This window comes from Tiliqua scincoides, chromosome 2 (genome assembly GCF_035046505.1).
Source record: "Tiliqua scincoides isolate rTilSci1 chromosome 2, rTilSci1.hap2, whole genome shotgun sequence".
Lineage (NCBI taxonomy): Eukaryota > Metazoa > Chordata > Lepidosauria > Squamata > Scincidae > Tiliqua > Tiliqua scincoides.
Genome location: NC_089822.1, coordinates 28,856,738 through 28,882,065, shown reverse-complemented (window position 1 = coordinate 28,882,065; position 25,328 = coordinate 28,856,738). Strand labels below are relative to the sequence as shown.

The window sequence follows — 25,328 nt, the reverse complement described above, 5'->3', positions numbered from 1 at the left end:
TACACTCTTAAAAGGAATCTAGGGGAGCCCTAGAGTGCTGGTACATGGGTGGCACAGTGCCAATCCTACATTTGCTAACACCTGGTATGCCAAGAACGGTTTCTCAAACACTATCAATGGGGGAGAGGGGAAACATGGGATCCCAAATTTCTAAGAGATGAAGAGTATTACATACCTAAACTAAAGTGAAAGCTGGAGAAATGTGTAGTATCTGATTAGATGGAAACAGAATTCATATGTGTGACAGAGAATCTCTCTGCTTCTCTTTTGCACACACCCCCTTTATTTCAAACAAGATTGCTAAGGTAGGTAAAATCTAGGGAACCATAACACAGAGTGGCCTCTTAATACCCTCTGAAGGTGGAAGTTATTTCCCATTGTGTGCCTGCCTGCCACCCCCCCTTGTCCCAAGGTTGTCAAGTTTGAGACATGGAAATCTTGAGATACAAAAGTATCCCAACAAGCAGAGTAGTGATGTGTCCTGTTATTAAATACCACTGAAATCTTTCCTGGGGACAATAGCGAAAACACTTTACACAATTTCCATGATTATGAGAATCACTTAATGTTTGATTAGTCAGGAAGAATTAATAGCAGCCTACTAGAGCAATAAATCATTCACCACTGTAAGGAGACATAAAATATGAATTTTTAAAAGTTGCAGTTTAAGCAATAATATGTTACTAGAATTGTATAAAAATTATGTTTATTTTACATAGTGGTTCAAATTAGTTTTTCAACTTTCCCACTGAAAAGGAACATAGGAGTGCAAGAACAAAAAATGTAGTTTTATTTCTCCCTGACTTAACACGACTACCAGATTTTTTCTTTAAAAAATTCACTAACATTTTTAAAATGGTAGACTATTTCCCCTCATTATTCAACAAACCTGTGCTTAAAAATAGGATTATATACAGAAACTGGATACAAAATTGTACATATTCATTTGTATCTAATGAACTTTGAAAAAACTATTTGCTTCAGTTTAATGTGTAAGCACACACACCCCAGCAAAACTTCAAAATAATTTTGAAGAAATAGCTTTTGGAATCTACTGGTTTCTGCAGCAACCTAAAATTATTTCCTTAAGGTTTGAGCTGGAAGAGAGATGTCTGCAACCCAAAGGGGCGGAGTGTGCAATACATTTGTGCCCATCCACACTTATGTAGCAAAATTTGTTTAATAGACACCAAATACAGTATCTTACATTGCCATTATTTCCACATATACAGCATATGTTCTATTAGTCCCATCACTTTTTAAACCTCTTGATCTGGTTTTAAAATGTATGCAATGTTTTTTAAAAATCCAAATGTATAATACATTTGTCTCTGTACAGTTATGTGCAAATTTCCCCAACAAAATAATACAAATGTTGAACCCTGCAGATGTAGCTTCAAAATCACATGATGTAAGTCCCATCTTTGTAATATTTCAGAGATTCCATTTGTTTTGTCATAGCAAGGATATCCTGAAATCCTGTACTGAGACCAGACATATGCTGAAAATAGGCTTCTTTTTCCACCTGGACAGTCAAATTGTTAACTCCAGCATCTTTAAGAATTGATGAAACCTGAACAGAATAAAAATATTGACATTTAATCTTTAGCAAATGTCTCTAAAGCTCCAAGCGAGACAATTTTGTTGGAAATATGACAAGAGGTAAAATTTTGTAGCTGTAATTTTATCCATGAAGAATTACATAAGCAAATAATATTTCACACGAGTCACATCAAACATGTTGCTAACTAGAAGGTGTGCTATGGTAGCACCTTAAAAAGCTAAAAATGGGCAGTGGGAAAAGGACAGAGGAGGAATATATGGCAAGTTCTATGACTGGAATGTGTTTTTGCACTGATGCAACGATGTGCACAGAAAACACGACTGGTGAATATAAACAAATATACAGGTATGCGTCACTTAAAGACAGGAGATATGCTCTGTGTTAAGCACATTAGTTAGTGTTCAGAAACCCCCAGAATGCTTTGCTGCTAACTTCTGCTTTATGCATGCACCTTTGTTTCACTTTTGCAGCCAACTCCTGTTGCCTTCCTTTCTGCCTTGTGAGGATTAATGAGCCAGCAAAGCAGAAAGGGAGGCAGTGAGAGGTGCTGCAGAAGTGAAACTAAAGTGCACGTGTGAAGCAGGGGCTAGCAAGTTGAGCTGGCAAGACAGAAAGGAAGGAAGGGGGATGGCTGCAGAAGTGCAAAGGAAAGCACGTGACAACAAGTAAAGAGGAAGCTGGACCGGTGAGTTTGGGGACCGTCATATATGCAGTCAGTTGCTGACTGGGATGTTATTATGTGGCTGTATTGGTATTTAGAGATTGGCCGTTGAGAAAGCTCAAAGCTGTCTTAAAGCCACCTCTCCCTCAGGAGCAAAATGGGACAATGTTTTAAATTAAATTTTTCCATCCTTTCCTGATTTAAATCTGAGAACCAAGGCCAACTCAAACAGGTAGACTTTATAATGCTTTAGAAAAGTGCTTAGGCACATACGTTTTCTATAGTGAGAGGGAATTTTCTGCCTGAATCAGAGACATGTAAGTTAAGAGGGCATCCTTGGTAAATCACAGAGGTCTTAGTGGCCACAGGAAAAGAGGTGGTCTCCAGGGTATTCTGGCCTAACCCATAGAACACCTTCCAAAATAAAACTTTCACAAATTGAAAGAGCACAGACTTTTAAAAATTGATTATAGTAAGCAGCATCCAGTGGTTCTGATAACAGAGATGGCCATCAGTTCACTGTGTCTACACACCATCTGGTTTACGTAATTTTTCCTTTGCACTGCTGCATATCCACACAATTATTAGAAAAAATTCAGCAGCATGGACTGATTTTTTTGGGAGCAGGTACATAAAGCAGGAATATATTGTTACCTGCTGTATAATTCTCTGTTCCATCACTTCTGACATCACCTGTATATGTATAGTCCCTGCCACAACATTAGCAGAGTGACACCAGAAATGCGGATCTCTATAGGAGATGACACCATCAATTTTCTGGATCTGTAAGAAGGTTAATATTTAATATAAACAGTACTTACAACATTTTACAATACTATTTTATGATTCTCTGGACAGTTATTTTTTCATTAAATGACATTCAAAATTGTATAGTAAAAATTATTATGGTAGAAATGTATAGGAGCGCATCTTTATAATACAAGCTTGTTTAAAACATGTTGTCATGTTTCATATTTTAGTCACTTTGACTTGTAAACTATTCCCCCAGCATCTCTGTGTTTGAGGAGATTCTCAGTTTGAAGAGGAAATTTGTGACAATTCATTAACTTGCATTTTTTCTGCATCTCTTTCTCCACTACCAACATAACCCCAACTTTATACTCAATTTTGAAAAAGGTCACCGATTTTAAGTGAACAAACCCAAATGCACCATCAAAACCCTTCTGAAAGGATGCTATTTACCAGCATTGTACCCAGTGATGACAACTGTACTAAGATACCAAGAAGCAGTACTTAAATGTCTGGTAGAATGTCCCACCACATGTGACAAAATGTGAAGAAAAATACAATAGGTAGACAAATCCTAACCTTTTCTAAAGCCATATGCAGATCTTTCTCAAGCTCTGTTGGCAGCCTCAACAAGAGTACCTGACAGGCATCTTTTATTAATGGGATAACGCTGAGAAAAATCAATGTTGCAATGAAGAGTGAGCAAAGGGGATCAGCTATCAGCCATCCAAACTGCTGAATGAATATCGTTGATATGATTACACCAACGCTACCAAGGGTGTCTGCCAAGACATGTAGAAACACTCCTGAAACAAAACAAATTTTCAGATCATTAATGTGATCCCCCAACAATTAACTATGAACAGTAAGCATACGCTGCATTTGGAAAAGACAAAAAAGTTCAATATACAAAAGTCTTTTGATGTCACAGTCATTTTGGTTCTTTTACTTAACCATCCTACTAAAGTTGTAATACAACATTAATACAGGTTGGTAATTTTTTCTTAATTCTATTTAGCTTCCATGTACATTGACAAAAAAGAATCCATTGTTCTCCACTTACCTCTCATATTAGCATTCATGCCACCTCCAAAAGACCCGTGTGAGTGTCCATGATTATGATTATGCCCATAATCACTGTGAGAATGGCCATGCCCGTGGCTGTGTCCATGTCCATGGTGGGAATGGCTGTGGTCATGTCCATGGCATCCTCCTCGAGAGGACCCATGCGAGTGTGCATGACTAAAGGCACAGATACCAACCAGGTTTACTATCAGTCCTCCAACTGACACAGGCTGCATGAGGGAAACAAAAAGAATAATTAAACTCTATTTCCTAACTGTGCCTAAGAAAATATGTATAGCATGGTAACTTTAACAGTTCCTAAGTTTTATACATGTGAGGCCTCAGTATCCGTAAGTGATCTGTTCTCGGATCCCCTGTGGATACTGAAAACCATGGATAATGAAATCTGCTGTTTCAACCCCTTAACCCATTTTTGCCTGGCCCACATTTGGTGCCTATTCCGTATATGCAACATTGGGCAGAAATGGCTTAAACCCTCCAAAGGCAACAGGAGCACAGCTCCTGCCCACAGCCTCTGCGGGCTTCAGAATGGCCCTTATGGACCAAAAAATGCTACTTTGGGTGTTCTGAGGGAAACTGGACTTATTTATCCCTTAAAAGGTATATGCCCTAAAGGCATAAAAACATCACTTCCCATTTTCCAGGGGGAAGCGGGAGTAGCATTTTTCCCCTCATATGGGCTATTTAGCTCATAAGACAGCTAAAAGCAAGAGCATTGTCCGACTCCATTTTGGTGAGAACAGCCCTTATCTCTTTGTGGAAAAACTTCTTATTTTAACATAGTGAGAAGTGCTCACGTATCATGAAGCTGACAACTGGTCAGGTCAGCAGTGTGCTAGTGCATTCCTTGCACCAAGACAACACCCCTTACAAGAACACCTTAATTATAGACTGGATACAACTGGGATTTTGCAATTGGGAAGGGTTGGAGAGAGAGACTTCCAATAATTCCAAGTGATTACATCAGCCTCTAGGTTTGGTTAATTCTGATTGGTTAGACTCTGGCTCCAAAGCATAGATACCCTTGACGTACAAAACGGGGGCGACTCTACACTGCTCCAAGAGGGACACTCATTTGTACCAGATGTGGTAGAATAGGTAGGAAAAATTGTGCTTCATTTATGCCCAGAGGTTTGAAGAATGGGCGAGTGACAGGATCAGTAGTTTTTAGGAAGCTTGCCTTTTGTTATTTTTAGCATTGTGTTGTGTCTTGTATTATCTGAAGACACTGCGCTGTGTCTTCAGATTGGGCCAAATCTGGCTCAACGTGGGCCCAGGGGACCCATGTTGAGCCAGATCCGCGGATAAGAAGGCTTAACCTGTACAGGTAAGAACTCTTTAAAAATATTGAATTCATACTGGTATTAACAGAAATTAAGGTAAAACTTACAGTCAGCATATTTGTATCAATATCTGGAGGATCAACCAATCGGGCCACAGACTCAATGAAGACGAAGAAAGCTATTACCATGAGAAAAAGGCCATTAATAAACCCAGAGAGAATTTCTACACGGCCATACCTGCAATTGAAAAAGTGAGGAATAAAAAAACATACTGAAGAGATATTGTTTGTGTCCTGAATTATGTGAAAATCCTAGCTATTCTGTCACAAACTCCAACATTAGTTGACCAAGAAAAAGAAAGCGTAAGAGGTATGTTTATACGCTTTTGCTTAAAATGCAGGGTTGCTACAGGGCTACTACAGCTATGCAATTTTCTAAAGTTTGGAATGCAAGAATTGGGTGCATGTGTGTGTCAGGACAGAGGAAGAATGCTGGATTATGCCAAAATAAAAAATGAGGAAAGGAGAGGGGAAACTTAAATAATACTAACAGCTCCTCGGATTTCCTAACTTCTGCTTAACTACTCCCTAAAAAATTCTGAGTCATTTAGATTTAAAAGGATGCAAAATGAAGAAGGAACACATAACATTGCTTTCACACTAGCCTCAAAACTACCTTACTTTGAGAAGTATTTGACTAGATTAAATGAACATGCAGTGTGGCTTTCCAAAAACAGTTTCCCTTCATAGTCACATCTCTGTGATAAAGACAACTATGCTCTGACTAACCAATTGCCTCACACTTTTTCCAGCAGCCAGACCCCACTGTGTTTGCTGTGGCAAATATGTAATTTGTATCTCAAAGCACCTGGGGACTCACAGTGGAGAGGAGAGACTGGCTAAAACTCTCTTGTAATTGGCTTACTGAGTACTTGTCAAGTTTACGTTGTCAAATACCAGTGGAACACTGTTGTTTCTGGAAAGCTACCAAAAGCATGAAGTGACAGTAACTAGCAGTGTCCCTTTAAACAATTATCATAACGAATTCAACATACATACCCATAGGAAAATATGCGGGTTGCTTTCCATCTAGTCATCAGTGCTGCGAACAGACCCATTACTAAAGCTGAACAGTCAAAAAGCATGTGAAATCCATCTGAGATTAAACCAAGACTGTTGGTCCACACACCATAAAACAGTTCCACAAAAGTAAATGCCTAAAATAAAAGTGAATAAAATTTGATTATGTCGTTGATAATTAAACATAAAATTACTGAAAGGATGAGGTCAACAAATGTTGAATCCCTCAAACTTCACATTTATTCAGCTGAATAAATTCAGCTAAACAAAAAAAAAACAAAAACATTCACATACTATTCAGTAATCCAGAAGAAAATTACATTCTGACTCAGTTATCATAAATGTCTGTTCTATGAAAAATTCTCCCTCAAGAGGAGCACAATGATTTAGCATCAACTTCTAGGTACTGGAAAGTAACATGAGAAAGTATTTTTGCAATGTTTTCCTCTTTTCCACTTTTGGTTATAAGCAGAATCCTTTCCTCCTAATTCTGGCCACTCCACTTCTTTCTGAAGTCAACACGTGCCCCATGTTTTGAGCAAAACCCTGGATAAAGCTAATCAATACTGTAAAGCAGCTGTTTCCAAGATGTGCATCACAATGCATTAGAGCAGAGGTGACAAACATAAGGGGGGGGGTGGATGCAGCCTGCAGAACCTTTTTATCTGGCCCTTGGGGCTCAATTGCTGAGCAATGCTGAGGTGTCACTGCTGAAAGTGTGGCCCGCATGATAATTGGGCTCCCCCATATCTTGAAATATGATCAAGTTTTGTGTATTTTCTCTTCTGTCATTTGCAGCTAATGCGTTCCAACAAAGTGCTTATTCCCGGTTTTGACCTGTTTAATGACATCACTTCCTGCCAAATGATATAATCACTTCTGGCCCTTAGCAGAAATCATGAATGCTATTCAGCCTGCTGTATGACATGAGTTTGACAGCCCTACCTTAGGGCATCACAGCACATTCACAGGGGCGCTGTGAAATGTCCTAGTGGCATCCTCCTACCTGTTCGCCCAGGCACCACTATCTTGAATCTCATGAAATTTTGGAGATTTGAGTGCCCAGCTGAGCCAGAAAGAAGGTGCTATGGGGGTGTTGTGACCCAGGTAAATTTGGGAAACACTGCTGCAAAAGAATTATCTGGAAAACAGTAGCTGGGATCTAAAGTGCTGATATAGCTCAAAAGAATTTTGGGCTCCCACCCATGCCCAAAAGATCAGCAGACTTCTCTGTCATATCACAAATGACTTTTGAACCTTCCCTCAGTTTCAAAAACAGTTTGCCATGTAGGCAGAAGTTGGGGAAGGTGCTGTTTGAGGAAAAACAAGTCTAAAGGAACTTTGGATCTGCAGATCTACTTTAAGACTTGCTTGAATCTTGGCAATTAGTTTTTATATTGCTATTTACATTCTCATGCACTCAGTAGTGTTCATAAAATGGTGAGTGCATTTAACAAGACATTTTCACAGACACAGCCAAGGAAACGGGTGGATGCCAGTGTACTACGGATCATTCAAGATAATTACTGGAAATGTTAAAAATTGTCGGACTATGACGTCTTGCTTTTTGCCCACAGAGAGAGTGGAATCTCTTTCTTTGAATCCTTCAAAGAAATAATGTACAGGAGATCCCTATCCAAACATTCAGGAATTGAAGGACTGAACCAGATGAGTTGTGAAGCTGTTTTGACCACGGATTTATATCAGAACAAGAGTATTTGACTCTAAAACTAAGTGTACCCTAAAATGGGTGAACCCAATTTAATCCAAGTTTTTGAAAAGAATGCTTACCAGATTTAGGCAAAGAAAATAGAAGATCTGCCTTGAGTCAGCCTCCTCAAGGATTTGTTTCAGTGATTCTTTAATAAACCGAGGTAAGGACTGAGAGCTGTGCTGCAGAGCATCACCCATAAAATTGTACAGTGGCATTCCCTCAGGAGAATAACCAATAAGAGTGCCTGTCTGCCCTCTTCGTGTTGGAGAGGAGAGGATATTGGCAGCTAAAGAGATGTTAAAAAAATGTGAACAACAAATATTTTATCTTAGTTTCAGAACACAAGAAACTCATCTACAAATTTAAAAGTTTCCAAAGACATTCAGAACAGTTAGCCTCAGCCTTAAAGACTGCTTTTATACCACACTGCTCCAGTTTATCACTCTATGCATAGGAAGAGTGATATTCCTATATTACTTTTCCTATAATATAAGGTACATATACGAGGGTCGCCCAGAAAGTAATGCACCACATTTTTTTTCTCAGCCTACAGTAATGGTACGAATGTGAAACTTTAGATATACATTATTTGAATTTTCAGGAGTGCGCACACAAATTTTTGGTTTCTTCAGACAGATAGCGTAGCTGCAGCAGTGTTTCGAAATGGCGTCTGTAAGGGATGTACGTTACAAGCAGCGTGTCATCATTGAATTTCTCACTGCGGAGAAAGAAACTGTTGGGAACATTCACAAACGTTTGTGTACAGTTTATGGAGAATCTGCAGTCGACAGAAGTACGGTTAGTCCCTGGGCAGAGAGGGTGAGGCCATTAGAAGGTGGTTAGGCAGAGCTCCAGGATTTGCAGCGTTCGGGGCGGCCATCCAGGGCTGTCACACCTGACAAGACGCAGCTTGCTGATGTGCTCATTCGCGAGGACCGACGCATAACGACTAGGCAGTTGGCGCTGAAGCTGTCAATCAGCAAAGGAAGTGTGGATGCAATCATCCGTGCTCTTGATTACTCAAGTGTGTGCACGATGGCTTCTGTACTGTCTTACGGTGGACCACAAATCTCTCAGAAAAAACATTTCTTCTGAGTTGCTGAAACGTTTTGAAGATGAGGGGGAAGCGTTCTTGTCCAGGATTGTGACAGGTGATGAAACCTGGGTTCACCATTTTGAGCCCGAAACAAAATGACAGTCGATGGAATGGCGTCATCAATCTCCACAGAAGAAAAAATTCAAAGCAACTGCTTCCGTCGGTAAGGTCATGATCACTGTGTTTTGGGACTGTGAGGGCATCATACTCATTGATGTGATGCCAAGAGGCAGCACCATTAATTCTGAAGCTTATGTGAAGACATTAACCAAACTCAAGAAGCGCTTCCAGCGACTTCGGCGCCATAACAACCCAGGTGAATGTTTGATTCAACATGATAATGCTCGGCCTCACACAAGTTTGAGGACTTCGGAACACATCACTAAACAGGGTTGGACTGTGTTACCCCATCCACCCTACAGCCCTGACCTAGCTCCCTCAGACTTCCACTTGTTTGGGCCATTAAAGGATGCCATTCGCGGAAGACATTTTGAGGATGACGAAGAGGTGATTCGCACAGTGCAGAAATGGCTTCGTGACCAGAACAAGGAGTGGTACCGACAGGGCATGCATGCCCTTGTGTCTCGCTGGAGGAAGGCCATAGAACCGGACAGAGATTACGTGGAAAAATAGGGAGTGTAGAAGAAACATCATTCTTTCTTGTGTGTAAGTTTCATTGTGTTCAATAAATAATTGTTGAAGAAAAAAAATGTGGTGCATTACTTTCTGGGCAACCCTTGTATTATCTTATATGTACTGATTGTACTGGTTTTTGTACAATTCAAGGCCCAGGATATTTTGTGTGTTGAATGTTAGAGACGCTGGTTACTACCTGCATGTTTTTTTTTTAACTATTATTTATAATTCACACTTTTTGGCAAAGGTGGGCAAGTGCCTTTGGATCTATGGTCAAATCAGTTTAACCCCATGACCCCAAACTGATTTTGATCCAGCCTCAGTCCTATGACCACATTAACTAGGAGTGAGATTTCCAAAGGAGCTTCACTGAGGCAGGCAGGTCAACTGGCCACAGAAACAGAGCCATATGTTATTTTGTTTGATGCTCTCAAGGCAGTTGGTGATGTTCTCCCAAGCAATTCAGTAAGTGTGAAGAGAGGAGTGGTGATACCTATGTGTGCAGAAATCTATTAAAACTACAAAACACTTGATGCAGCTCACTGACCAACTTAACATGCTGTTATATAGTCCCACCACCACAAATTATTCACTGTCCTGACCTGGCACTCACAGAGTCCACTATATCAAAGCATGCTGAATTTTTTTCTATCAACGTACAAAAAAGTCATTAGTAATCTGCCACCATGCTTCTGAAAGGAGGACTAAGACGTACACAAAATAAAGAAAATGGCACTGACTACCACTCCTCCAGAAATAACATGCTCAGTAGATTCTTGGTGTGCTGGCTTGCTCATTGCTCGAAGCTGGTCTGTTATTGGATGTGTCCAAAAGTTGCCAAACAGTAGAGCACTAATGAAAATGAGAAAGGATCCATAACGGGCACACTCTGAGACCTCCATCTTGATGGAACACACAGATTCTACATAGAAGTCCAAAACCATGACGAAAAAGATAACTGTTATGAACGGCATGATGAGAGAAGACCAGGACTCTACTTTACTCTGCAACCAAAAGATTCAAACATTTAACATAGGCATGTATACAAAAGCATTATACAATATTGATTATAGACCTCAAGGGTGAGTCTGGTTTCAGTTAAGTGTGGTCTGTTTTTTGAAACTAAAATCCACATGAACTATCAATGCATTTCAAACACAAAGTAAGAGTGCACATTTAACAACTGAGGCATAATAAATCCACACACATCCTCAGTATGCATCCTTGTTTAAGAACCTCAGGAAATGCCATGCTGATTCAAATTAAGATCTAGTTCAGCATTTTTTGCACAATTCCAGCAAACCCTTTGAGAATTGGCCAGTGGTCTGCCAACAGACCTTTGGCACATTTCTGCTATACATTACCATGGAACAGAAAACAGCTTGAAATGCTTTTCACGTTTTAAGACAGATTGTTATATTTTCTGTAGTAATATCCAATTGTGGTTCTCTAGAGTACTGCCTTGGGAACTTGTTATCCAAGGAAGAAATCCAATTTATAAATAACAAAAGCATTTTTACCAGTGAAAAATGAAAAAGAACACCTTGAAAAACTCTAGCACGGGGCCCCATATCCGTGGATTCCATATCTGCAGATTGGGTCCATCCCCCCCCCCACGCGCCCCCTCCAGAGGCAAGTGGAGCTTCACCCCATCTCCGGCCTCTGCTGAGCTCAGACTGAGCTTGACAGGCAAAATAACGTGACTTCTGTTTCACAGAGAAACAGGAAGAGACGTTTTTAATGCTCTATAAGGCATTGGGAGGTCCAGGGAAGCTGGTAGCAGAGCTCGTCTTGCCTCTGAAGAGGGGTTGGCCCCTGGGGACTGGGCATTCACCCATATCCATGGTTTCAGCTATCTGTGAGGGGTTCCAGAATGGAACACTCACAGATAAGGGGGCATGCTTGTATATTATAAAACAGTTTAATCTAGAGGAGATTTTAAAAGAGAATTTTAGATTCCATTTATAAATGAGATTTTCAAAAAGTTATGTTTGTTTCTCAACACTTATGCTATTTACCTCTGTTGACAGAGACAAGACAACCACCCAGGGGCACAAAAGGAAGACAGAGACAAGATGAGACAGGGCTTGAAGGCGTTTGGCTCCACCTACATCTACTGAGAGCTTTCGGGAAGCTGTGTGAAAACCAACTTTACAACACAGTGCTAATACAAGCAAAATTACTCCACCCTGCAAAAGGAAAAAAAAAAAAAGACAATCTTACCAGTACTAAAAAAAAATCAAATATTTCACTTCTTTGAATAATATGTATGAGGCCAGATAATGTGTACTTTTAATTTTTTTTCCTGCTGAACTTAAATTGTCACAAAAGATACATGGGCAAATTTTTCCTCAATTTGCATTTCTATTATTGGCAACTGGAAACTGGAACACAGCAAAATAAAATATAATTGTTTATGCTATTGAAATTGCAACCCGATTCCTTTTCTTTGGACTCAATTCAAGTTCTCTTCTCCCTAATAATTAGGGAGTTCATCCAGTATTTCTGTGATAACTGCAGTGGATTAGGGCCTAATCCATTGCAATTATCACAAAAATACAGGATGAACAGCTACATAAACAGCTGCATACTAGCTTAAACATGCATTTCACTATGAGTAATAAAACAACACATTGGTGTGGTTGCCATCTTAAGCATTTCTGTGTTGTCCTATATTAAATTTTTCTCTCTACTTTTAGTACGTTTTCAGAGATATGCTACAGAAGTAAAAACACATTAATAACTCATTTGTGTTTGTTTATTTTTATTTTTTATTACTGTGTCAGCAATATCAATTTACAAGTTTCATTACAAGAGATAGGTCAGTAGTGAAAAGGAAATCATAAAATATGTTGACATTCTTATCCGATTTATTTTTCACATTTTTATACCTCCCTTACCCCAAGAAGCTCAGGGTGGTATACATAGTTCCTCCATTTCTTTTGTCCTGTGAGGTAGATTAGGCTAAGAGATACTGACTGGTCTAAGGTCACCAAGGAAGCTTCGTGGTGAGTGGGGATTTGAACCTGGATCTTCCGGGTCCAAATTCTGAACCACATCACCATCCTGGCACCATCTTATTACCTGCACAGTTCATTCTTTAATCAATCAGTTGATTATTGATTAAAATAAAACTAAGTATGTAAAAGAGGTGAGGATAGTGAAAAGGCAGTTTAAAGTGCTGCCAATTAGTAGCTGCAAAATTAATAATTTTAAAAAATATGATATAGAAAGTCTGATGCTTGATAGGTTTTAATTTTTACTTGCTTTAATTATTTGGATTGCTCCCAAGTATAATTAGCATGAGTTGGTTCACATGATCAATGACCTACAGGTAGCTAGGGTCAAGAACACGAACTTAAGTTACCTAATGCACAAGCATGCTTTCCACTTCTTCCATGTCACTCTCCCTAGCTTGAGCATCACCACATTCCTTTAAGCCTCACCTCCATGGCTTATGCAAAGTTTGAGAGTGTGGTTTAACTCTGATAAACAATTAGGATGTGAAACTAGAGTTTGACCACAGTTCCTAGCTTTGCATGGGCACGATTGAAAGAGACAAAGAAATGTCACAGCTCCATGCTGGGGTTGAGGAGGAAGCGCATAGACTCATTAGACTTTGGTTGTGTTCTAGATCCTAACTAACTACGGTTAGTGGATTGTGTGAACTGCATCAATGTCCTTACAATAATAATTTTTGCCTCAACAAATAAAACAGACATGCAGGTGTGCATATCTGAAACTTACCAATTAAATCAACAAGTCAGAATAGCAAAATTAAAGGTCATTAAAACAACTGTATTATTGCCACATGCTACCAGTGCAAGAATCCAGTGACATTCCTAATATCATGTGCCATGCATTTCAAAGACAAATTAACCATATATTTTAAGAGGCACTTACCTTGTGATCTGCAACTCCTAAGAAAGCAATGATTGTGTAAAGTATGTGGGTTAGAGCACTGTCATGGTGTCCTTCAGCTAACGTATTTAATGGTTAGGAAAATACTGTAGCGGAATCCTATCCCTGCCTCCAATCACAGTCAAATAAGAAGAGCACTACATCTCTAGGTTCTGCTTTCTTGAAGAAACTAAATAAACAATATAAGGATAGCAAATTTAAAGGCTACAACCTTAGCAATGCTTTCTTGGGAGTAAGACTCACTGAATGAAGCATAACTGGTGAACGATGCTTACTCCTCTGCCTGGGGACTCTTCCATTCGTGCCACAGATCGCGCCCCGACCTTTGCGCCGGCTAGTCATGCATGCTTGGAAATCTGGGCACAAGAAAGACCCTGGAAGTAGCTGGAGAGCATGAAGGTCAGGGGCAATCTGCGGCATGAAAGGGAGGCCCCGGACAGAGCAGTAAGCTCCGTCTGCACCAGGGACGGCTTTGCCAGCATGCAGCCATCTTCATTTTGGAGAATGCTGGGCCAACTCTATAAATATCCTAACAATAATTAACGTGGCTTGTCTTACAGTGCTGAGACCAGAAAGGAAAAATGCATACACACAAGAAAAGCAATACTGTTATTTATAACTTATAGTTTTATAATGTTCAAAGCACTTTGTGAATATACCATCAGTAATCCTTATTGCAGACCTGTAATACATATTGACTTATTGCAGATCAAGGCCTGAAGCTAAGAAACCCAAGGGCTTTGTCTAAGTCTATGGAGAGAGTTTATGCCCAGTGTGATACCTGAAATAGTCCAAGACTGAATGGAAACCCAAACTATGCAACACAAAACCAAGACATTCTACATTGCATGAAGAATCCAGAATCAACCACCACACTGCAAAGCAGTTCTTCATTAACAGTCACAAACAGCTAGATAAAGCAGCTAGAACAAAGCCAATTCTATTTCTCATATATCAGAAAGGATACGATGCTCTGCAATTTTAGCCATGAGGTCATCATTATCAAAAAGCAAGAGACAGATCACAGCAATAATGAAAAAGGCCACACCTCTTGTCTGAAAAGCAAAAATGACAATAGAAAAGTCTGGAACACAAATATTGGAAATGGCAGAAAAACAGAGATATGCCAAAAACACCAAATCAAAAGAAATTTAATATATTTCTAAACAAGAAATGGTGGGAGGAAGAGAAGAGAGGAGGGTTGCAAGAAAGAATTAAATCTGTTTTGTCTTGATGCTGATCACCTTGATAAGTTGAGTATGATACAATGCTGTGAATTATTTTGTCGGAAGAGTGCCTGGAATATCTCTGTCATAAATCCTAAATATGATTCCTTCGTTAAAAATGTACGAGGGTCGCCCAGAAAGTAATGCACCACATTTTTTTTCTCAGCCTACAGTAATGGTACAAATGCGAAACTTTAGATATACATTATTTGAATTTTCAGGAGTGTGCACACAAATTTTTGGTTTCTTCAGACAGATAGCGTAGCTGCAGCAGTGTCTCGAAATGGCGTCTGTAAGTGATGTACATTACAAGCAGCGTGTCGTCATTGAATTTCTCACTGCGGAGAAAGAAACTGTTGGGAACATTCACAAACGTTTGTGTACAGTTTATGGAGAATCTGCAGTCGACAGAAGTACGGTTAGTCGCTGGGCAGAGAGGGTGAGGCCATTAGAAGGCGGTTAGGCAGAGTTCCAAGATTTGCAGCATTCGGGGCGGCCATCCACGGCTGTCACACCTGACAAGACGCAGCTTGCTGATGTGCTCATTCGCGAGGACCGACGCATAACGACTAGGCAGTTGGCGCTGAAGCTGTCAATCAGCAAAGGAAGTGTGGATGCAATCATCCGTGCTCTTGATTACTCAAAAGTGTGTGCACGATGGGTTCCGCGCTGTCTTACGGTGGACCACAAATCTCTCAGAAAAAAACATTTCTTCTGAGTTGCTGAAACGTTTTGAAGATGAGGGGGAAGCGTTCTTTTCCAGGATTGTGACAGGTGATGAAACCTGGGTTCACCATTTTGAGCCCGAAACAAAACGACAGTCGATGGAATGGCGTCATCCTCAATCTCCACAGAAGAAAAAATTCAAAGCAACTGCTTCCGTCGGTAAGGTCATGATCACTGTGTTTTGGGACTGAGAGGGCGTCATACTCATTGATGTGATGCCAAGAGGCAGCATCATTAATTCTGAAGCTTATGTGAAGACATTAACCAAACTCAAGAAGCGCTTCCAGCGACTTCGGCGCCATAACAACCCAGGTGAATGTTTGATTCAACATGATAATGCTCGGCCTCACACAAGTTTGAGGACTTCGGAACACATCACTAAACAGGGTTGGACTGTGTTACCCCATCCACCCTACAGCCCTGACCTAGCTCCCTCAGACTTCCACTTGTTTGGGCCATTAAAGGATCCCATTCGCAGAAGACATTTTGAGGATGACGAAGAGGTGATTTGCACAGTGCAGAAATGGCTTCGTGACCAGAACAAGGAGTGGTACCGACAGGGCATACATGTCCTTGTGTCTTGCTGGAGGAAGGCCATAGAACTGGACGGAGATTACGTGGAAAAATAGGGAGTGTAGAAGAAACATCATTCTTTCTTGTGTGTAAGTTTCATTGTGTTCAATAAATAATTGTTGAAGAGAAAAAATGTGGTGCATTACTTTCTGGGCGACCCTCGTATATTCTGCACTAAAAGAACATTTATAAAGTGCAAGTACTGGATCTCATGCAGGTATTCAGTATAAAATAAAAGGATACCTTTGCTGGTCCTCCTCCTGAATTCACGAACAGTACACTAAGTAGTGAAATTACAACAATATCACTGTGCTCAAAAAGCAATATAGTTCTGCAAAACAAAGATACAAATTCTCATTTTAACAAATCTACTTATTAAAGATAATAAATTGAAGTAATTGGACAGGTTATTGACTGGACTATCACTGCATAAAAGATTTGATAGTACAACTGAAGTAGATGCTTGTTCACTAAACTTCAATGCACAATGACCAACTTAGGGTCCAATTGTAACCAATTTTACAGTTCTCATGCAACCATACCAGTAGGGCACGTACTGCATCCTGTACCGGGGGGCCATTCATGCTGTCCTCCTCAAGGTAAGGGAACATTTGTTCCATTACCTCAGGGTTACACTGTGGCTACATCAGTGCTGGAAAATTGGACAGGACTGGGCCCTTAACCATCAAACTAAAACATTACTTATGCAGATCCTAGTTTGCTACATTGTCCTGTGCTGATGCATCAGTCCAGGACTTAACAAAGACATTCTTGAGGTTGTATAATAAAGGGATGAAATGAATGTTGGGTGCTCAACTTGACAGCTACTACCCAAAAGGATGAGCTTCATTTTTGAATCCTATGCTGAGAATCATGTATAGTCATCTTTTTACTTGAACCTATAAAATGCAGGTAAAAGCCTCTTTATCTGATTTGCCTCACTGTGGATACCAAACCCCTGGATAGCCTCCCTGTAGACCTGCTAGATGCAACTGGAACCTCGCACTGCATGCGGCCTCTCCGAGGCTCAGAAAGCCACCTGGAGCATTTTTTCAATGACTTCTGGTTTACTGGAAGTCATCAAAAAACCACTCCAGGCACCATTCTGAGCCTCAGAGAGACTCACAGCCTCTCTGAGGCTCAGAACAGCTCCAGATGTGACTGCAGCAAGGCTCCAGTCATGTTCAGAGCTCAGATGGGCTCCAAAAACCATGGATTTCATTACCTATGGTTTTCAGTATCCGTGGGGAGTCTGGAAATGGATCCCTTGTGGATACAGAGGCATCACCTGTATATGACTTTACTAACAAATTATAAATGTAAAACAACAGCAGGCCCTTCAGAAAATGTCATTCTATATCTACCCCAAACCATAAAACTGGCCATCATTAGAGGCCCTGCCACATAGTAAGGCAAGGTCCTCTATTTCAATGGCACATAAGCTCTGTACAAGCGCAGTATTTTATTCCACTTGATGTCTAAGTACTGCCAGATCTTTGTTGCAGCAGTATAGCATCATTAGCAGCTCCTTCCAAGATTGGAAAAAAAGTTATGTTCATGCAAAAGGAACACTCTCTTCTGTTTACGGAAGAATCTTCTAAAGATGGCATACAATTGCACCAAAGATCTGGATGGTACTCAGTAACCTGATTAGTATATACAATTGTCAAGTACCATTTCAAAGCTATATCTTTACCTTAAAGGTCCACACAAGGTGAGGCCAAAAAACCACAAGAGTGAAATTATGCAGCCAACAACAGCATGTTTAATTATTTTGATCCACTGTAAAAAAATAATAATAAGATACTGTTACCCAAATCTGAATTCCAAATATTTAACAAGCATTATCTTTTCCTATGGAACAAACCGGTATATTGCAGCACTGTCCAAATAAATATTGTAATGGCAATGGAATACATACATTGATTTAATACAGTTTCAGAGAAGCAATAAGATTTTACTACAGTACAAATCTTTTTCCCCTCAACATTATGATCTCTTATTGCTCTAAATTTCCTCCACTCCCCCCCCCCCAGAAATGACTGATATATTTATACCTAAACTTACAGACACACTATGGCATTAAAAGCTCAAAGTCTATGGGTACAACATTAACCGGAAACTATGTGTAATACCTACTGAAATAAAGGAACATTAGTTACCTCACAGCTGCAATTTATTTCAGTATAGCTATGTTCCCCGTTGACAATGTATCCAATTCTCAGAAAAGAAATTTTAGCTTCAAAGTGTATATTTTGGGGTGAAAAATGCAAGCTATCCATATAAATATGATATTCACAAACGGTGTTTACTAGTAACAGTGGTTCTACTCACCTGATGTTTGGTTACAGCCTTCCCAGAAGAAAATGGTTTTTGAAACAAAACCATAAAAAATGCAGACCTATTCAAAGAGATTTCTTTTAGATCAAATAAAATTACAATTCTGAAAAAAATAATAAATTGAATCATTTTCCTGTTCAGACCAATACTAGCTGTGTGTTTTACAATACCCATCTAAAAAAATCAACATATTTTGATCTCAAACCTACAAACAAGCCAACCCTCAACCATTAGGCGGCAATGAGTAGGGCCTTCTTCGTTGTGGCACTCTCTATATAATTCCCTCCCTCTTATTTTTAAGAACTGCTCCTGTTATGTGAAAATCCCCTTTTGCCTTTTAGTTGTGATTTTCTCTCTATATCTGGTTATACTATTATGGGCTATAATATCATGCAAGCTAAACTGTTCTCCCAGCATACAGGCCACATTTCCAGGACTTTGGTCAAGCCACAAGCTCATGGTTACACAACCCCCCCCCCCCAGTCACTCATTATGGAAGTCTTATGTCTTAATCCAATCACTGTTTAAGCATCTCTTACATTACTGTATGCAAACTTGAATTGCCTTCAAGGAAATTCTGTTTCTGATTCACTGCATTGTACCTATGTTTTCCACAGTCTTTGTTAAGTTCCCCCATCTAGGAAGCCAGGCATTGACCCCATTGAATTTTGCTGACATACATCCTGATCCCCAATCAAATGTATGCATATGAAAGCATTACTCCAAGCACCCAGCTTTGTGTTAGCAATCAAACTACCTCCCAGCTCAGTCTGTCTCCCAACCCCTTAGAAGAGAGGGCTTCTTCTCTCACTGGCTCTCTCTCCAAGGCCCAACACATTTGTGTTGGGTCAGAGGGTCCTCTCCACAGGACTCTCTCTCCCCCAACTGCTCTACAGGACAGGTAACTATCTTGTGCCTGGAACTCTTTCCCTTCTTCCCACTCCCTTTTTCTCCCCTTCTCACCCCATCTTTATTAGCAGCTGGGATTGGCAGAGCAGGGACCCCTAAAGCCTTCCCTACAACCCCTCTTCCTTTTTCTGTTTTCCTCAGTTGCACCAAATACTCTTCACACGCAACCACTATGAAAGCTAGGTACTAAGAAATATATTCTCCATGTGCATTATTTTTACCTTTGTTCTTTTGTAATAAACCATAATCTTTTATTGAAAGCTATCTTTCTCTCAGTCTCCTCTTTAAGCAAAAGGGAATTGCTCTGCATTACGCCGTCTTGTTATCCAGCCTACAATCCTAATGTTCCAATAAGGGCAGTGTAATAATTCCCCTAAACAAAACAGCCCTTTCGGTAACACTCCCTACGTGGAGGCTTTCCGGCAGAGCCTGAACACCTTTTTTAGACTTGCCTTCTGAGTTTGAGCTTTTAATATTGAGGGTTAAGTTTTTAAGTTGATTTTTTTTTAATGGGCTGCATTTTTACTGACTACTTTTCACTGTCTGCTGCTGGCTCTTAATGAGATAAGTTGTATATTGTTTTTAGGTAATTTAAATGCTTATATTTTATATTTGTACTGTTTTGTATTTTTATATTTGTATCATAAGCAGCTTAGAATGCCTATTGGGAGAAATTTTGTGTGTGTGTGTGTGTGTGTGTGTGTGTGTGTGTGTAAATAAATAAATAAAAATAAGTTCAGAATGCACTGAGGGCTACATATTACCAAGTTTCTTCCATGACAATTGTTATGCATATGAACTAATATGAAATGACATTATATACATATAATATGTACATTATATATATATATATATATATATATATATATATATATATATATATATATATATATATATATATATATATATATATATATATATATATATATATATATATATATACACAAAGCAACACTTACATGATTCCTGCCCACTCAGTGCCACTGACTTCAATCTACTTCTGCACATGTGAACGTTTAGATCAGGCATGTTCACAACTTGTGACATGATTACCCAGTATTACTCCTACCCAGATTCCCAGGAAATTCAGATATTAAATTATTTGTACTATGTGTTTTATTGCTGACTGCCGTGTATTTTATCTTGTTTTTATTTTTTAATGCTTATTTGTATTTTACTCTGTATTTTAATGTTTTGATTATTAGCCGCCTTGGGTGCCCTTTGGGGAGAAAGGCGGAATATAAATCTAATAAATAAAATAAAATAAATGCATGTGTTTGCAAAATATGGTCTTGGGGTAATACTTTGTAAACACCAGACACGAATAGCATGTCAAGGTAACTGCAATGTACAGTGGGCCTTTTGTATCTGAGGGGATCCATTCCAGGACCTCCTGTGGATACTGAATACTGCAGATAATGAAATCTGCAGGGGGCCTATACCAGCAAAAGGAAATGCATTTCGGAGGCATCCAGGAGGCCTCCAGCCCAGGGTCAGCATTCTCGGATATTCACATCTGTGGATGCTGAGCGCATGGTAAAGGAGGGCCCACTGTACAAAGTACACACAGTACTTGATAGTCAGTAGCTGATAAATTGCAACTCTAGCCTACTGGACCACATCAAAATGGTTCAATAGAAGGCTCTATAGTGTTATACAAAGATAACACTTCCCCTTTCTTTATCATGAAAACGAAACACATATATACACACACACTCCATCATCTCCCACAGCTTTACCCTATTCATGTTTAAGGCTGCAATACCCTTGAAATTCGACATTATATATATCATCAAGCACATTACATGGCAGTGCCACTAACCTCTGCAACTCCACAAAACCAGTCTTTGCTATCACAAACGTGCCTTTACAACATACAATTGAATATCACAATTGGCACTTTTAGAAGTCTTTATAACAGAGCCAAATAAGAACAAATGTTAAATATCTTAATTATCAATAGGCTACATCATACTTTAAATATAAAATTGTGCTTTTTATTCAATAGAAAACTTTACATCTAGAAATAAGGCAAAACTTTATCGGCTTTTCATAAACAGGCAGAAAACACAAAATATGCTTAGTATCGATATAACTAGCCCACATATCAAACCATAATTTGGTGACTAGGAGCACCATATTCTCCCTCTTCTGTTTTTTTTTCACTTCTCCATGGTTCTCCTCACTCCCCTATGCCCACTATCTATTTGTCTTCCTTTATCCTAACCCAGCAAGGCTCTTCTTAGGTTTTAAGTATGATAGCATCAAGCACTTCTGTCTCTTCCTTTGCAGAATGTGAGAAGCAATCAGCAAGAATGCTGCAGGAGAGAGACTAAAACAACACTAACAGGAAGCTTCCTGCTTGTGTTCTTGCTGTCTCCTTTCTGCAGCATTCTGACGAACTGCTTTTCACATTCCTTTTCTGGTGTTCTGCAAAAGAAGAGACAGGAGTCCTCAGTGCCACAGTTAAGTATAAGTTCCCTTTTATCCACAGATTTGGTATCCTGGGGGGAGGGGGAAGAGTACTAGGAACGCTCCTAAACAATTACCATACTTTGTCAAATACTGGGCCTGCGTCCTCAACAGCTAGGGTAACAACACACAAGTAGATACCAAACGAATCTCAAAACAAAGGGCTGAAAAATACTGTAGACTACTCAAGTAACAGTCAACTTACCCAAGTTTTACTATGAAGATAAACTGTACAAGGTGGACTACTTTCAGGAGGTCATAAGATTCAAACAATCCTAAGGCCTTCAAAAACTTAGTTAAACACAATAATACAATGTACTTTGTCAACCTAGAAAAAAGAAAGGAAAGTTAATAAGAAATATTGGTACACTTTTAAATAAGGATGCACAATAACATAAAAGCAACATATTACTGAAAAGCTACGTTTTCAGTGGGACACTGAACTAAGCAGATCTTCAATGTTCCAGGTTTATTAATCATTACATTTTCCTTCCTCTGATGGATAAATGGTCTCTGGTATAAAAAGGTATCTCGTCTATGGTACCAAATAGATGATAAAGAATATGACGTATGAAACACTGTTAGTCTTGGATGTGCTTACTAACTCTAGAAAGCATTCCGAGGCAGAAATATCTTGAAAATAGATGCTGTCCACATGGGACACTTTTCATCTAGCAAAAAAGAACTGTGATGTGTAAGTATGTAGTGCACAAAGTTCTACATGGTTTTGGGTATTCTTGCTCCAGGGCATCATAGCACAAAAACAAGCGACATCCCAGGAGGGTTTTTGATCGGCATTGCTGATAGCTAGCTAGCTAGCCAGCCAGCCTTCTCACTTGCATACACCCACGTTTCAGGACTTAATCTTTGTGTTTGGAAAGGTCCCTGATCAAAAAGGATTGACACTCATGTACTAATGGTGAAACAACAAGTTGGCTGGATTTATAATCACCGGATTATGGTGCATATGCAAGCAGGGTATGCAATTCTTGTACGCTGAAAAATCTGGAATTCGGTGGCATTGGAACAGTAACCATCTGTGGATGGCTACAAGTGAATGGGATGCAGAGCCTTACAAATGTGCTCACATATCTAACTGCATCAGATTTCTGAACAACTCAACACAGGTGGTCCCATAAAATCCTGAAGACCTTCGGAGCCTTTCCCAGTTGCTTCACACACTACCAAGCTTCTATGCAGAAATCATGCAACTTCTGCAGGTAGAGCATTGTACTTGGTAATCCTACCTAAGTGAAAATTACTGGCACACATTGGCCATGCCTTTCTGGAAGGTACATACATGCAGCAATTTACACATCTGGAGGATGTTCACTTCTATGCCAGAAGTGACAAAATGTCCTCACTGACTCAGTAATGTGTGCACTGGACCTAAAAGTTGCACAGAAAGAAGAATTTGACCCCAAGTCCCAAAATTTCATTCCTCTGTATGTCAATTACTTTGAAAACTTTTTTTTATTGAAAAGCAGTACAGTATATAAACCTTTCAAATAATAAGTTGGCCCTGATAGGATAAATCTATCTATCCATTGCTTAGATACAGAATCCTGCACCAGATATGGAAGTGGCAACATGGCAGTTGGGTGCAAAGAAGGGAAGGGTTCCTGTAATAATTGTGTATAAGGGGGAAATCTGGCAGGTACAGTTTGCTATTAAGAGTGCTATGGTGGGGGTAGAGAAGGTCCCTGCACTTCCCAAGTTTCACCTCTTCTGCATAGCTATTAAAGCAATGAATTTCAGAAGACACTCGCCATGTTAGTCTCTTGAAGTAAAAAGAGCAAAGCTCTGTGACATCTTAAAAGTTTGACACAGTCTGCCAGAAACCTTCATGATTCGGAGGCTTTGTCAAACTCACAAGCACCCTGGTCCGAAAAAGCTTGTGTCCCCCTCCCAAACAAGGCTCCCCTACAAAATGTCACTGGATGATTACAGCAATGTACACATCCCAACATGCATACGTTGGGGACTTGAAGGGGCTCACTCCCAAGCCACAGCACCTCCAGGATCTGAGCCTTTGTCGCTTTTGCTGTAAGACAGTGTTCCTCAACATTTGTCCCCTGCTGTACCACTTCACATGGTCCACCTATTAGAAATTCCACCAGAAGTAACTGGTGATGACATCACTGCCCATCAGTTCTGGGTTAGGAGGCCAGACATGACACGAAAACACCAGTAAGAGGCTCAAGGTGGACAGGAAGGTTTTTTCAAGCACACTAAGGGCATGCTTTGAAGCTCTGCCCGCCAAGTCAATGCCTCCTACTGCTGTTTGTTGCATCACGTCACTAGTCATTGTGACAGGTCTGGTGTTCCCATGAGTACCACCAGACACCATCTTAAGAACCACCGATGGTACCTATACCACTGGTTGAAAAACACTGCTGTAAGAGACTAACAAGGCTGTCCTCTTCTGGGATGGCATAGAGCAGGGGTGGCCAACCTTTCACCTTTAGGGCTTCCGGACCTTTAACAACTGTGTGGAGCAGCAGCGGTCAAAGCTGTGGCTGCTGTGAGCCCTGAATGCAGTCTGGGTCTGAGTATTCCACTTGGACGCAGTATGAAGTCCTCCTTGTTTGGAGGACAGAGATGCTCTGGGCATTGTGCTGTCTGCGCAGCGCCCCAGAAGGCTGCACGACAGGATGCCTCTCCTGTCCAGAGCATCCCTGTACCCTGACTGAGGGCAACTTTGGTGGTGTCTGAGTGGCAGTGGTGTCTGAAAGGTCCGCTGACCAGGCGGACGGACTCAGGCGAACACCAGAGCCGGCCCCCGGGCTGTGGCTTGCGGGGCTCTGGGGTAGAGACGAGCATTCTGGCAGGCGTCATCTCAGCGAGAAGCTGCACCTGCTGAACGTTCCCCTCTGCACAGCTGCTGAAGGCCCAGGGCCCCCACGGGGAAGGCCACCCCTGGAAGGAAGCCTCTGGGGGGCAGTGGGGAGCTCCCGCTCCTTCCACCTCCTGCAGCAGCCCCTTCCACGGCAGGGCAGGGCCGACGCGGCGGGGAGCCTCCCTCCAGCCCCCGTCTCCCTCACGAGGCGCCCCAGCGACGGGCAGGCAGTTACCGGGCGCTGGGCACGTCCACCGGCCCCAGCCGCCCGCTTCCGGCCAGGGCCTCGACGCTCCCGGCGCCGAACTTCTCCTCCATCGCCGGAGCTCCGGCCGGGCTCCCTCAGCCGCCGTCGCCGCCTCCGCCCCCACCACGGGGCCTCCTCATCCTCCGCGAGCTGAGGGCCGCCTCGAGGAGTGACAGGCCGGGTCCTCACACTCAGCCCGCACCGGA

At 40.7% G+C, this 25,328-nt stretch overlaps 1 protein-coding gene across 1 annotated transcript; it reads right to left on the bottom strand.

The window, feature by feature from the left end:
- Positions 1–689: 689 nt before the first annotated feature.
- On the bottom strand, positions 690–25,328 carry SLC30A5 (solute carrier family 30 member 5). The gene is made up of 16 exons (XM_066613748.1): positions 25,111–25,328; positions 22,242–22,364; positions 18,650–18,716; positions 18,012–18,097; positions 16,559–16,646; positions 14,758–14,845; positions 13,773–13,849; positions 11,888–12,058; positions 10,585–10,873; positions 8,215–8,423; positions 6,403–6,560; positions 5,452–5,581; positions 4,039–4,270; positions 3,555–3,781; positions 2,880–3,008; positions 690–1,573 (listed from the first exon to the last, which is right to left on the bottom strand). Exons 1-16 carry the CDS (start codon positions 25,191–25,193, stop codon positions 1,403–1,405), a joined length of 2,328 nt encoding a protein of 775 aa, XP_066469845.1. The 5' UTR covers positions 25,194–25,328; the 3' UTR covers positions 690–1,402.